The sequence below is a fragment of the Dipodomys merriami genome, unplaced genomic scaffold, assembly GCF_024711535.1.
Source record: "Dipodomys merriami isolate MVZ:Mamm:240054 unplaced genomic scaffold, mDipMer1.0.p SCAF_21, whole genome shotgun sequence".
Taxonomy (NCBI): Eukaryota; Metazoa; Chordata; class Mammalia; order Rodentia; family Heteromyidae; genus Dipodomys; species Dipodomys merriami.
In genome coordinates this window covers 4,323,167-4,337,456 of record NW_027203493.1, presented here as the reverse complement: position 1 = coordinate 4,337,456, position 14,290 = coordinate 4,323,167, and the positions used below count along the sequence as shown (strand labels likewise).

The following is a 14,290-nucleotide window of genomic DNA, read 5'->3' as shown; positions in this document are numbered from 1 at the left end:
TTTCTTAAATCTGATCCACAGATAGAAGCATTTTATCTAGTAAAATAAATACAAATTAGTTAACAACAAGGACAAAAATACAGCCATTGTTCATTAATATATTTTCCTAATCCAAATTTTAATGTCTCTTTCATTCTTATATTTATTCCTTACAAATATTGATTTCTCTTATACATGTATATATTCATACATTACAATTTTCTCACAGAAATGGTTACTTTCTTGTTATTTGTCTAAAATTGTCTTGTTATTTGTCTAAAATTGTCTTGTTATTTGTCTACAAAGAAAAATTTTATAAAGCAAACACACTGTTATTATCTTCAAGGAAGAGAAAGATAATTTACCAGTGGTACTTACTTCTAAAAACCCTGTGCATATTCATTAATTTACTAAATTTGTATATTTAGACAATCTTTCCACACACTTAAAATTTAGTAAAAGATGCAAAAAGGACAGCTATTTTTAACCAGTGTAAGTTGCACATCTATCCAGCCTTCTTGAGCTGTTTAGTATATAAATGACAATAAAATTGTGTATATAGCTTAATACAAATCCATTACTCCTATCAGGAAAAAAATCTCCAAATACATAATTGTATTTAAAAACAATTCTAATCAAAACAAAGCTAGGCATCACGTGCTCTTAAAATCTGCATTACTTTGACCAGGAAGAAGTACCAAATCTGACACAGTATCAAATCTCTGACTCTACTAAAACTGTGGTTGGCAATATATCAACAAAATATTGAAAAAAGGTTGATATTATCCACTTATAAATGCTTAAGCTTAAAAATCAAAGTAATTACTAAAATGTACCAAATGTAAAAAAATATTAAAAAAAAAACTTTGTTGAAAGGTTTGGCTCAGGTTTTTTTCAGCTTTAGGCTGTTTCAGATTAAAATGTATTTTTGTCTGGACTCTTAGCACCTTCTAGCACATCTTAATGTTATAATTATTTGAGCCAACTCACAAATTATAACCTTGTTCTTATGTTCCATTTATTCATGGACCCCTAAATACTTTGTAAAATTATCCTATACCTATCTATGTACAAGGTAGGAAAACATATCATTTTGGCCACCTCTTCTCTTTGTAAGGTAGTTAAAAACTGTGGGTTTTCATCATTACAAGTCTTGAACTATACTAAATTTGTTACCCTGACTATTATTGTATATTTTTGTGCAATAGTTTCTTCATAGGTAAGTAAAGATAATAAAATAATGTGTTGAATATCATTGATTATTAACTGAGAGATTTTCATGTTACTGTTACAAAGTGAGGATGCAAACTAAAATCCTGAATGCTGAGTTTTAGTCCTGACTATTATTAATAAATATATCATTTAATATAGGAAACAATTTGAATCAAGTGGCTTCCACTGGTAATATTTTAGTAAAGAGATTTATTAATAGAACTCAAATTGTATTTATCATGTCCCTTATCCACACAAAGAAAAATAGTTATCATTTGGAAATTTTTATTATAAAGAGTTTTTATTTTGGGGCTGAGAAGGTAGTTCAGTGGTAGAGCGCTTGCCTTGCATACATGAGGCCCTGGGTTCAATTCCTCAGCACCACATAAGCAGAAAAAAAAGCCAGAAGTGGTGCTATGGCTCAAGTGGTAGTGTGCTAGCCTTGAGCTGAAGAGCTGAGGGACAGAGCCCAGGCCCAGAGTTCAGGCCCCACGATCGGACCCACAAAAAAAGTTAAAAAAGGGTTTATTTTATCACAGAAAGACCAAAGAGGAGGTATAAGACATAATTTATTTTCTCAGAATTTCTGTAATAAAGATTCAATTCCTTCTTTATACTAGTTCTTAAGGTGTCCAACATTAACTAAAAAAGAATGCATGCAAATTTTAATAACTAAGAGTATCACATATAGAAAAATGTTATGATTTTACTTGAATAGGATAACTACAAGCATAAAATTCACTGAATGATAAGTAGAAAAGATCTAATGTGAATTCTAAATTGTTCTTTAAACTGAAGAGTATGATTTGTGAAAAATGAACATTTGTTTAGTAAAAGTATTTAGAAAAGGGTCTTTAGCAATTACTGTTTAACATTCTCAGGACTTTTTTAGTACTTTATTTCAAAGTGTTATCCAGTAGAGGAAACACTTTAAAATATGCTGCATTCATGTTAAAGAAACTGATAGGAATGAATATAAATATATCATGTGTCCTTTCTACTAACAACTGAAACACACATATTTATATACATATATACACAATGTTTATACAGAAACAATTCATAACTTTATCACTAAATAGGAGCACTTCATAGCCGTAAGAGAAGTATAAAAATAAAATATTTTAAGTAAAGTATGAACTTAAGATATTCCAAAGCACAGCTGTATGGAATGTAGAAAATCTAAATTTTTTCAGGTGATTGTTTCTAACACATTTATAAGATTATTTCTTTGTTGTTTTGTATGTCCCTCCACCAATGGTATAACTCCTGCTTTCACTGTATTTGATGTTAGTATAATTTGTGGAGGGGAAGGGAAAAAACAAATCGTTTAAATAGGGATACAGGTGGATCCATTGCAACAATGAGATATACAAGTCGTTATGTGGAAAAATGAACTTTACAACTTTGGTGTGGGGGGGGGAGGATTGGGTGGGAGGGGAGGATGGTAAGAGATAGGAAGGGTAAACAAAGGAGGAGGCTACAATGCTTGATAAGAAATGTACTCATTATCTTGCCCATGTAATTGTAACCCCTCTGGACACTATTTTCACAATAAAAAAAGAAAATCTAAATTTTCTCTCACCTAGCAACATAAATTTACATTGGATCTATTTTAAAAGAAGTATTGTCTATTTACCTATGTGTCCTATAATGATTTATAAAGACTCTGTCTTCTAAAGGCAATAGCTGACAATAGTTATCTAATATAATATTCATTAATTGGTTTTTGAAGATTGTTTCTTCCTCTAGAAAAAAAAATGTCCTAGAAAGGTACAAGTGCATGTAATGCCTAGGGGGCAGTAAGTATTGTTTTCTAGTATTGATTTTTCCCCATTTCTCATATCTTCACCTGTTCATGAGAAATCACTATCAGTCTCCCTTACTCTAAGCCTCTCACTTTCTATTGGCAGGGACTTGCTACTGCCAAACGGAGTCACTCACAACCAAAATACTTACTAGCTACCTACCTAAGAATTTAACGTAAAAATCATGTATCTTATGTTGGAGTATAAGATTCTATTATTTTGTTTTTTCATTTAAATCTTCCCCTCTTAATAAAAATAACCTTGCTACTTCTTATTCCATGCCCACCAATGTCTACTACTTTAACCTTTTTCCCCTTTCAATATAAGATATGACCTTTCACTATGCGTCATCTATTATTTCTTCTGTACTTATTTCCTAGGATTTTCTCTACCTTACTTTCCTTGGGAAATCTCTCAATACTCATGAGTGAACATAACATGTGTGAAAATAAATGGAGATTAGAAAAGAAGCTATTTTCTTCCTTAATTAGGAAAATACTAATGAGTAGAAGAAAATAAGATAATGCTTTTCTTTTTTATATGGTATTTAACAAAACGTCATTTGACTCAATTCATGGAAAAGTGAATTAACAAAACCGATTCTACATACAGTAGAATGTATGTAGGATGAAAAACAACTACTCAGTCTAAGAATTTCCTAGTTTAGGAATCCTGCAAAACCACATGTTTCTCAGCACTGCAGGTTAGGTGTTAAACTGTCAAGAGCTCATTATTTAACTGGCACTTCTTATTGATTATTTTCCACAGTTCTGTATGTCACAGAGCACAAAATGATACCTGTTAAATATGATGTTCTCAGCTATCTCCAAGCTAAAAACAGGCTGAAGATATAGTAGGAAAAACATTAACAGTAGTTTCTGGGGAGTATAGGAAAAATTATTTATGGGACCAAGATTCGTTCTTTGTCACTGACTTTGAAAATATATTGTTGGTACTGTATAGACTCGCCCATATTCTAAATTTCTTTTTTTAACGACCACATATGCATAAGAGGCAGACAATCAAATAGGAAGAGAAATGGATAACACACATATTAATGGGAAAAGAGTTTTAAAGGAAAGAAAAACACATTTTTTATTAGTATTGACTGACACAATACAGAAATGATCTCTGGATTAGGGAAAATTATATATTTCTGTCCCTGGATGAATTATAATTTTTAGACAGAGTTATCAAACCCAGAAAATCATTCACATCAGACATTCACTGTCACACTGAAGCTTCTCCAAACATAATTTCTAAGCACTCTGCACAAAATTATCTTCTTGGTAGAACAAGGACAGCCCATAGGTTAGCATTTAGATTTATTCTATTTAAAAATAAACATCTTGAAATGTGTATGCTTTAACCTACCTGTACTAGAAAGAACCATGTTCTTGGAAATACTTAAATGAATAATCTAGAAGGATTTATAAAGACTAACTTCTCACTATGGGACTTTTTCCCTGGAGAATATAAGAAAGAAACTGAGGAGTTAATTAAACTGTTCCATATCACATCCTCTAGAACCGAAAATAAAACCCAAAGGTGAAATAACTCTCAATAGAAAACTTGACTTGATTTTAAATGATTTGCCTGAATCTCAGCAAACATGTTGCACTTGTTTAGTACAAAAATATTCATTCCCTTTTCCATCATCTGTAATAGAAAATGAAATGCAAACCCTTCACTTACTCTTTCTATTAAAAATTATGTACATTTTCTTACACACATCATTCTTGTTCCTTAAAAAGGCATCTCTTCTTCTGATAAAAAATTAATATAGTTCTTTTAAACTCCTTAATGAGTTTTGGCAGTGAATGGAGAGAATGTATAATTTCTCTTGGATTTCCATAAACATATAGTTAGAAGAGACTTTCAGAACTAAAGCTGTATTAACAAGAGAAAATCAAATTTTGTAACTCAAGAGAGAAAAGTATTTCTTCTAGATGTTAGTACTCCCCAAAGCTATGGCTGCGATGTTTTGCTAAAATGATATTTCAAGAAAGAACTATTGCTGTAGTTTAATAGTATCTCCTGAAGGTGCATATATTAAAAGGCCCCTCCCCATTGTGCTATTGGGAAGGGTAAAAACTGAGATGCAGCATCAAGAAGGGTTTAGCATTATGACATGCCTGGCAAGTATTGAAATCCCAGATCCTTCTTTTCCCTCTCATGTGCTTTCTTTATAAAAGATAAACAGCTTTGCGCTATCCATGTTCTATCCATATTTGCTGCTTAAAAAATCAGCAGCAACACCAACAACAAACACAGAACCATTTTTAAATATCTGCAAGTCTTAAAACTATGAACCAAATAAACTTCTTCATTTAATTTTGATTATCTCAGGTGTGTGTTACAGTAACAGAAATAACCTGATTAACACTCCATAAATTTTGCACTAGTGTAAGGAGAAAGGAGAACAGTTTCTCCATTCCAAAAGACATAAATTTATGGGAGAAAGTCTCTGCGTTGATAACTCACTGCCTCTAGTGAGGGAGAATTTTATGAGAAAGAACTCATATTGGGATAAATCTCTGTCCTGCCATTTGGGAAAAAAAAAGAAAAGCAGAAAGTCCTCATGTTACTTAGAGTGGCTTTAACAAAACAATTTCAAATATTTTAGAGGAAAATATTTTGGATTCCTTCAATAACTTTTTCCTTAAGGTGCTTTTCTTTTTTATGAAAAATGTGGAAAAATAAATCCTTAGTATATAATAAAAAATAGCTGTTCAGGAGCATAGAGAAATCAATGAAAGCAATTGATCAGTAGGAAGTGTAAGGCTGGGAAAAGAAATAGACTTTGGAATAGTACTAATAAATTAGTGTAGCTATGAAAATGGAACAATGAGTGAGATGGGGATGTTTGCAGGGCATAAGAATGAATGGAATACACAAATGTGTGTGGCGATATAACAATGAAATCCTCTTTGTGTAAGTAATAAGCTAAATAGTAATAAGTAACAATAACCATTACCTAGCTATTTTTGCTTGTTTCATGAGAAGTAATAGTTTCTCCATCAATTTGATTATTTCTATTGTGTAGAAGTAAAAACAAGCAACATGCTAGAACCATTAGTTAACTTTATTATGGTCAATCATGTTTGCCAATATAGCATGTTTAAGTTTAGTTTACAGTATCTATTTTAGAAGATGTCACTTTATTCCTGTAGTTGCACTAAATTAATATTTGAACTTTCCATTGGAGGTTAAAGGAACTTAATTTGATAAATACATCTTCCTCCTTTTCCTTCAGTTGCATCTGAGTCCTCACAGAAGAATGTTTTCCAGGGCACTGAGTAACACAGTCTTTGTCATGTCTGATGCTTATTAAAATGTGGATGATATTAAATATAGTCACTCATGGTGTACCTACAATATAACTCAAACCATTCAATCTACTCTCATAGAGTTCAAGTTCTAGTGATATGTTCTCTGCTGTATCTGGTAACTGCTGGGTTTTTCATATTATAACTCAGAGTCCTCTTCCAATTTTGTGTCCTTCTTTGAATTTTGTGCACTTTAATTATTATTTTTCAATTTTGTATGCCTGCATCAGAGAGAGGCTATTATGGAGCCCTCCTTGTATCCTGAACCATACAAGTCCTTAAAAAACCACAGCTTCTCTCTTCAAATGTGCTATAATCACTGGTAATTTCCAAACATGATTTCGAACTGTTCAACTTGATTTTCCAGTGGTTCAAGTAAGAAAAAGAATCCACTCTGTTCCTAGTTCTCTTGGCAAGAAAATCCTCAGATATTAGCACCTGTAATTATTTTTGTGTGTATGTAAGAAAAGTACTCTTTCTTTTAATATCTCATACTATAATAGAATATAAATAAACATTGATTGAATAAAAGTATAGCCAGTATGATAACTGTCATGACTGTTTGTGCCAGCAGTCTGTCAGCAAGATTTTTGCTAAATGTCTGCAGATCCCTGACATCCATGTTCCACTTTTCATAAACATAGCCATTACTATACTGTTTACTTGGCCCCTACTCGAGAAATCATTCCTAGTTCACAGACTAATTTATTGACTAAATGACTACTATTAATTGACATCAATACAAAATGATAAAAATATATACAATCTCTTACCTTTTGTAAGGCATGGCAAGATACAAAAAGAAACATCACCAGTTTCAGACAATGTTTAGACATGCTAGCGCTTCTCTCATGCTGCAATAATTAAGTAAATGCTCCTCAAAATTTGTGTTTCTCCATCCAGTATTTAGGGGTCTGATACTGTGTTATTCAGACTAGCTGGCAATCTAATTCCAAATCATTCTTTGAATTTTGAGGCACTAGATGGTTTCATATGAAGAACCTCATTTTTGCCAATGGTCCATTAAGACCACATGTCTTCTGCTCTGACACACATTAAATTTGTGTAATTGGCTTTCTTATTGTAAAGAAAAATAGCCAACAATAGAGACACTAGGTGGAAAAATTATAATCCATACTTGCTTTTTGTTGATGGAATGAATATTAATGCTGATCATTGTCTAGCAACAATGGAAAAGACTGGAAGTAGTTCATTTTTTTGCTGCAAAGTAAGCCACTCTGCTCATGATAAAGGCTAAAACAGCAACATACAGATAGATCTAAATGTAGTGATTTAGAAAATAATATGCTGAAATGACTGTAGAAATGATTTTTGGTTTTTCCAAAATGATATGCTTTCCAATACAAAGTCTGAAAAAGGGAAAAATTTACAAAATAAGGACCAAGTGTACTCAAAATATATAAAGAAAACAGGGCCTTTTATATGAAATTGGCTTGTGTGCAACTGTACACAGATGTATTAACCAAAGTATGCTATTTGCAGGGGGGAGTTCAAACAGTGAAATTCCTTAGAAATCCTCACCGTCCAACAAAATGAATACCAGGAAACTAGTATTTGAAAGATGTGGGGAAAAGGAGAAGGGAAGGTAAAAAGACAGGGTAGGCAAATGATGAGAGGAAAGGGGAAAATGCCATCATATTCAATGTCTATCCTATGAAATTCAGAAAACTGAGGGGGAGCATCGCTTGGAAAGTATGAGAAGAAATGATGGAAGTTGCTACTCTGATCATAATGCATTGAATTTATACACTGATTCATCGAATAGTAACTCCTTTCTACAACTACTTAAAGATGATAGAAAACATACTTTAAAAATAATTTGTATTTTTCAAAACAACCATATTTCTTTAGAAAAACTTCTTAGGAAGACATTTTTAGGGTGTTGCTGGGAAAATTCACTTAGCGAAAAAACTAGACCTCTGGATAATGCATAATATATATAACCAATTATTGCACAGGAGATTTCAAACAGTATTAATAGAATACTGTCCAGTTACTAAGATCTTTTCATCACTCAGGCAATAAAATGTTATGAATATCCCATCCTAATTTCCACTGTATGTCATTGGCAATATATGAATGGTGAACAAGATGGTAAAATAGATTTTGAGAAACAAAGTCCATGTCTATTGACCCATGTGTATCAAAAAAAAAAAGAAGAATTAGGTTGTGAAATCATGCTATCACATGAGTACATACATATTGCAAACCTTTCCTTCACAGATGAAATGATAGTACCACAAATTAAAAAACAGGAATGGGAGTTTGGTTTTGTTGGTTGGTTGGTTGGTTGCATAATCTCAGTACTGGGTTGAGTCTGTCAGGGGTTATGATTTTGATACCAGCCAGAGCTACACCCTAAAATTTTGTCTCAGAAAAGGGGGAGGAGAGCAGTACCTAAAACACGAGGACACAAAATGGTTAAAAATGAAGTAACAAAATCTTGCTTGGTAGCATTAAAACAGATGAATGCACAAATATTTACTGGAAACAGAAAGTACCAAAAAATTAATTGTGTAGATGTTCAAATACTAGATTTTTACATACTAAAATATCCCTAGATGTATAAAATGCACATGGGTCATAATATTAGAAGCTTTCAACATGGACCTCTTAATTATTTATTAATAATTATACAACCAGAAATAACAGTGCTAACTTAAAGAAATGAATTAGCCATATATATAAATGAATTTTTCTCCAGCTTACATCAAAGATGTATAAAAATTGACTGGTATACTAGCACAAGTATAAAACCATTTCTGGACTGTCACTCTATGTATTTTGTGATTAAATAGTACAATTAAGTTGAAGGCAAATAAAATTATATAGTGGAAAATTGTGCTTATAATTACACATATAAATGTATGTATATATCTTTATTGCATGGTGCATAGAGATATATACATATATAAAGAAATAGCAAACACCTATGAATTATTAGAATTAAAATATAATTATTATACTAAATGTCAAAAATTTTATTATTGCTGTAGGAGCTATTCACAGTCATTGTATAATCAAATTTTGATGAAATATTTATGAATATGATTTTACTAAACAAGATATCTATGTATTGCTTTCCTTCCAGAGTTCTTTCCCTTTCACTGAGGTTAACACATTATCAAAACCTACTCATCTTATGTCATTCTCTCCCAGACTGATCTGGTTTGCTTTCTCCACTGAACTTTCTAGTTCCCGAAATATTTGATTACTGGTTTGTTTAGCTGTCTAGCTAAACAAAACCAAAATCAGTCTTTTCTATCTTCTTTATTGATGAATACTCAATTTGTATCATACTGCCTGGTAATCCACATAGATTGAATGAATTTAATATTTTAAATCAATAATAGAAATCTCCATCTTGACTAACAGCTCTACGAAGAGTGGCGAACAAAGAGAGCCATCAGTATTCTCCATTTGCACTGTGGATTGTCTAAAAACGATTTTCCCATGTTTACTAAGCAAGTTGCCATCTTAAATATTCCTGATCACCATGGAAAACAAAATAAATAGCCTAACGACTGTTACAAATACTAAATGTTCAACTGAAAAGTGAAAAACATGCAACTCTTTTTCTAGAAATAGCTACAAGTTCATTTTAAAAATGGCAATGATCCATGGTGTGTCCCATTTCTTAATTTACCATGAAGATTATATCCTATAGCACAAGACAAATGTTTGGAGAGCAAAATAAACCTGTGAGACTAAAACAATAAAAAAAAATTACTTTCGGGAAAATATTTTTCTCCTTGACAGCTCTTTGGCTATTGCTTCTTTCACATCTTTATTTCTAAAGCTGTAAACCATAGGATTCAACATGGGAATGACCGTGGTGTAAAATACAGCCACCATTTTCCCTTGTTCCACTGATTCCTGGGTTGTAGGTCTGAGATACATGAAAAAGAGCGTAGCATAGAAGATGCTAACCGCCGTCAGATGAGAGCCACAGGTAGAAAAGGCTTTTCGCCTCCCTTCCGTGGAGCGGATCCTCAGAATAGCAGGGAAAATGTAGAGGTAAGATATCAGAATGATTAGAAGGGAAAAGGAAAGGTTGCATCCGGCTACCACAAACATGGACGTTTCTTTGTTGTAGGTGTCTGAGCAGGCCAGTTTAATGAGCGGCGGGTCAGCACAATAGAAGTGGTTGATTTCATTAGGGCCACAGAAGGCCAGGTTGTAGGTCCACATGGTCTCCATGAGGCCGGTGAGCGCTCCATACAGGTAAGGCATCACGATGAGGGACATGCATTTTCTCTTGGACATCTTGCTGCTGTAAAGCAGAGGATTGCAGATGGCCATGTACCGATCAAAAGCCATTAGAGCCAGAATATAGAACTCCACGTGGACCAAGGCAATAAAAAAGTAACACTGTACCAGGCAGGCACAATAAGAAATGGTTTTCTTCTTTAAAAGGAAAGTCTCCAGCATCTTTGGAGTCACATTGGAAGAGAAACACACATCCACAAAGGATAAGTGACTCAGGAAAAAGTACATGGGCGTGTGCAGACTGGCATTGAGCTGGATGAGCACAATCAGGCCCAAATTCCCTGCCAAGGTGACCCCGTAAACGGCCAGAAACAGCACAAAGAAGAGAATCTGTAAGTCCAGGCGATTGGTCAGTCCCAGGAGAACAAACTCGGTCACTGAGGAGACATTTCCCCTCATGATGGCCTTCAGTGAGAAATGGGGGCTTTAGTTGTTTTCCTAAGAGAGATTTGTTTTTATATTTTCTTAGAAATTTCTTTGTTTTTTTCATTATCTTTTGTTTCTTTATTTTGTCTCAGGAGGGGCCATACACATGGTTTAAGTAAAAGACAATAGAATTAAATATTAGTTAGTACATTCACAGTGTACTGCAAACCATTCACTCTGGCTGTCAAGGTCTTTGTCTTTTCTCTTCCCACCCCTTTATTTTTTCCCTTTGTCTATTAATGTTTTTCATCTTCAGTTGTGTTTCTTTTCTATCTCAGCTTCTACTGTGTCTAATTGGGGGGGTTTTAATTCTTCACCCCCTCAGTTCAATTATTTCATTCTTAACTTTTTGCTGTTCACTATAAACAGGCAAATAGATACTCTAAACTAATATTTCAATTATTTTCACTGGAAATTGAAAGCTCTCCTGAGCACATCTGATAGGTTCTTTGGCTTAGGGTTCAAAATGATAAATTTAAAATATGTTAATTTCTTCTATATGTAAGGTATAAATGTCTGGTCCATTTCAGAATGAATACTTGATATTTGGGGGGGAAATATGGAAGAAAGGGAAGTACTTGAAAAATTAAGTAACTACATATCTTAAAGGAATTCCTTCAGCAAATCTAGCCTTTTCCAGGTTTATTCACAACTATGAAAAGACAAAAATTTATTTTCATAAAACTCTATTGGAAATCATATGATGTATAGATGATTGTTAAAAATACAAAGATTAAAAATTAAAACTGAGACTTTTGAAGACTATATCCTTAAACTCTCATGAGACTGCTAACCACCAGGAATTTTTCTTACTGGGTGTTCTGAAACACCTAGCCCCAAGCTTTATGTCTTTCTGTTTTTTGTGTTTTCTTTTCTATTTCTCTTATTCACCTATGTCATGTTTCCATTTCTATTGACATCACCTCAAATAGACCCCTAATAGGTCTCCATATTATTCAGAGATGTTCATCTTTTATTGGCTCTTGTTCTCCAATCTGCCTCTAAATACATCTTGGCTTTGTGTACACACAGTATTTTTCAAAATTACAGAGCTTTTTAATGTAATAGGAATGGCTGTCTTTTTTTTGGAAGTATAGTTATTGATCTGTTTTCTGTTCTCACCTTTGAATATGTATATAAATCACATAAATTGTCTATATGAATACAGCCATATACACTTATATGTATAGATATATAGATATACAGATATATGTGTATATATATGTGTATAAGGATGTATGGATATGTTTGACTTATTTTAGCATGTGTGCATATGTTTTCACGAGGATCAGGAACTGTGAAACTTTACTGTTTTGTCTTGACCAGTGAACACTAAAACATCCTATTACACTCTTCTACTCATCCATTTTCTACATTCCTTTATAAAAAAGGTTTATTTCCTTGGTTGATTTTTATGTCCCTCCCCCACAGTATAACCCCTGTTTTCACTGTATTTGATGTCTGTATAATTTTTGGAGGGGAAGGGAAAAAACAAATCGTTTAAATAGGGATACAGGTGGACACATTGCAACAATAAAATGTACAAGAAGTTATGTCGAAAACGAACTTTACAAATTTGGTGGTGGGGGGAGGAGGATTAGGTGGGGGGCTGGGGGAGGATGGGAAGGAATGGGAAGGGGAAACAAAGGAGGAGGCTACAGTGCTTGATAAGAAATGTACTCATTATCTTGCCCATGTAATTGTAACCCTTCTGTACAGTATTTTCACAATAAAAATAAAGTAAATAAATAAATAAGGTTTATTAAGCTGAATGCGGGTGGATCACACCTGTAATCCTAGCAACTAAGGCATCTTAGAAGAGAGAATCATTGTTCAAAGACACCCTAGTCTACAAAGTTCATCAGAGTCTTTTCTCCAATTGGATATTTTTTGAAAAATGAAAATGAAATAATAGAGTGCTAACATTGAGCACAAAAGCTCAGGGACAGGGCATAGGCCCTAACTTCAAGCCACATAAAGAGAAAAAAGCAAATAAGGAAGGTCTACTAAGTTACCTTGGTACTTCAGAAACATTAACAATAAAACCTTCTAACTTATTTCCAGCAACTACTCCATCATTTCACAAAATCAACTCAAAGTTTGGAACCTACCAGATTTGACTTTAAAAATATAACACTGCTACATATTACCTCTGTGCTTGTAATCAATCTACTGAATTTTCAAGAGCCTTAGTTTCTTTACTAAAAATGCGGTTTCAGGAATGTTGTCTGGGGTCATAGCATAGGGAAAGATCTGAGGATGCACAAAGCCAACAGTTAATTTCACGTTCTGCCTCATTTTGCTTCAAATATTCTCAGATACTGTATATTGCCACCACAGCTATAAGCAACCTTACTCCATTCTACATAGTCATTTGACTGTTTCTAAGCATGCAATTCATTCCTATCAAAGAGATCTTTGAATTCTAAATACTGAAAAATGTACAAAACCAAAAGTAAAGTTTGAGCTAGTTCCTGATCCATACAAAATAGCCTTACCTGTGAGGAAGGAGGGAAATACAGAAAAAAGAATACTAAGGCAGCTGAGATGAGAGAATCATGGTTCAAAGCCACCAGGCTAGAAAATTCAAGAATAACTGAAGAACATTTTACTTCTTCTTTTATAGTTGGATTTTTCCCTTGTTGAATTTTAAAGAGACAGCAGACATGAACTCAATTTCACTAATTAAGATTTCCCTGAAGACAGCTCTGGGACTTTTAACATGGGAGTTAGAAATGACTTAAGCATGTCTTCTGGGCCTTAATCATTCTTGGCAACAACCTTGATGCTTGTTCTGATCAACTGGAAGTTGTTCTGCCTTACTATCTTCATCCTTCAGCAGTTAGAAAGAACCACAAGCTGTAGAAAACAGATTCCTCACTGGCAGTTAGCCAGCATAAATTCTACCATGCTGTATTATTATACAGAACATTCTTTCATTTGAAACTCAAGATTGCTGGACACTGTTGCTTCACATTTTTGTAATCCTGCCTACCCAGGAGGCTGAGATCTGAGGATCAAGGTTCAAAGCTAGCCTAGGCAGGACAGTCAATGGGACTCTCGTATCTCCAATTAATTATCAAAAAGCTGAGGCAAAGCTGAGGCTCAGATGGTAGAGTCCTAGACTTGAGCATGGAAAGCTCTCCAACAGTGCCTGGGTTCTAAAATGAAGCTAAAATGAAATAAATAGTAAAGCTACCACCTTATTGTTCTGTGAAGGCAGAACATTTCTAAGTCTAACAAACA

General features: G+C 33.5%; 1 protein-coding gene across 1 annotated transcript; it reads right to left on the bottom strand.

Annotated features, from left to right (window-relative positions):
- Positions 1–10,075: 10,075 nt before the first annotated feature.
- Positions 10,076–11,017, bottom strand: LOC138834147 (olfactory receptor 5M8-like). The gene has a single exon (XM_070032905.1). The coding sequence runs from the start codon at positions 11,015–11,017 to the stop codon at positions 10,076–10,078; it is 942 nt and encodes a 313-aa protein (XP_069889006.1).
- Positions 11,018–14,290: the final 3,273 nt, after the last annotated feature.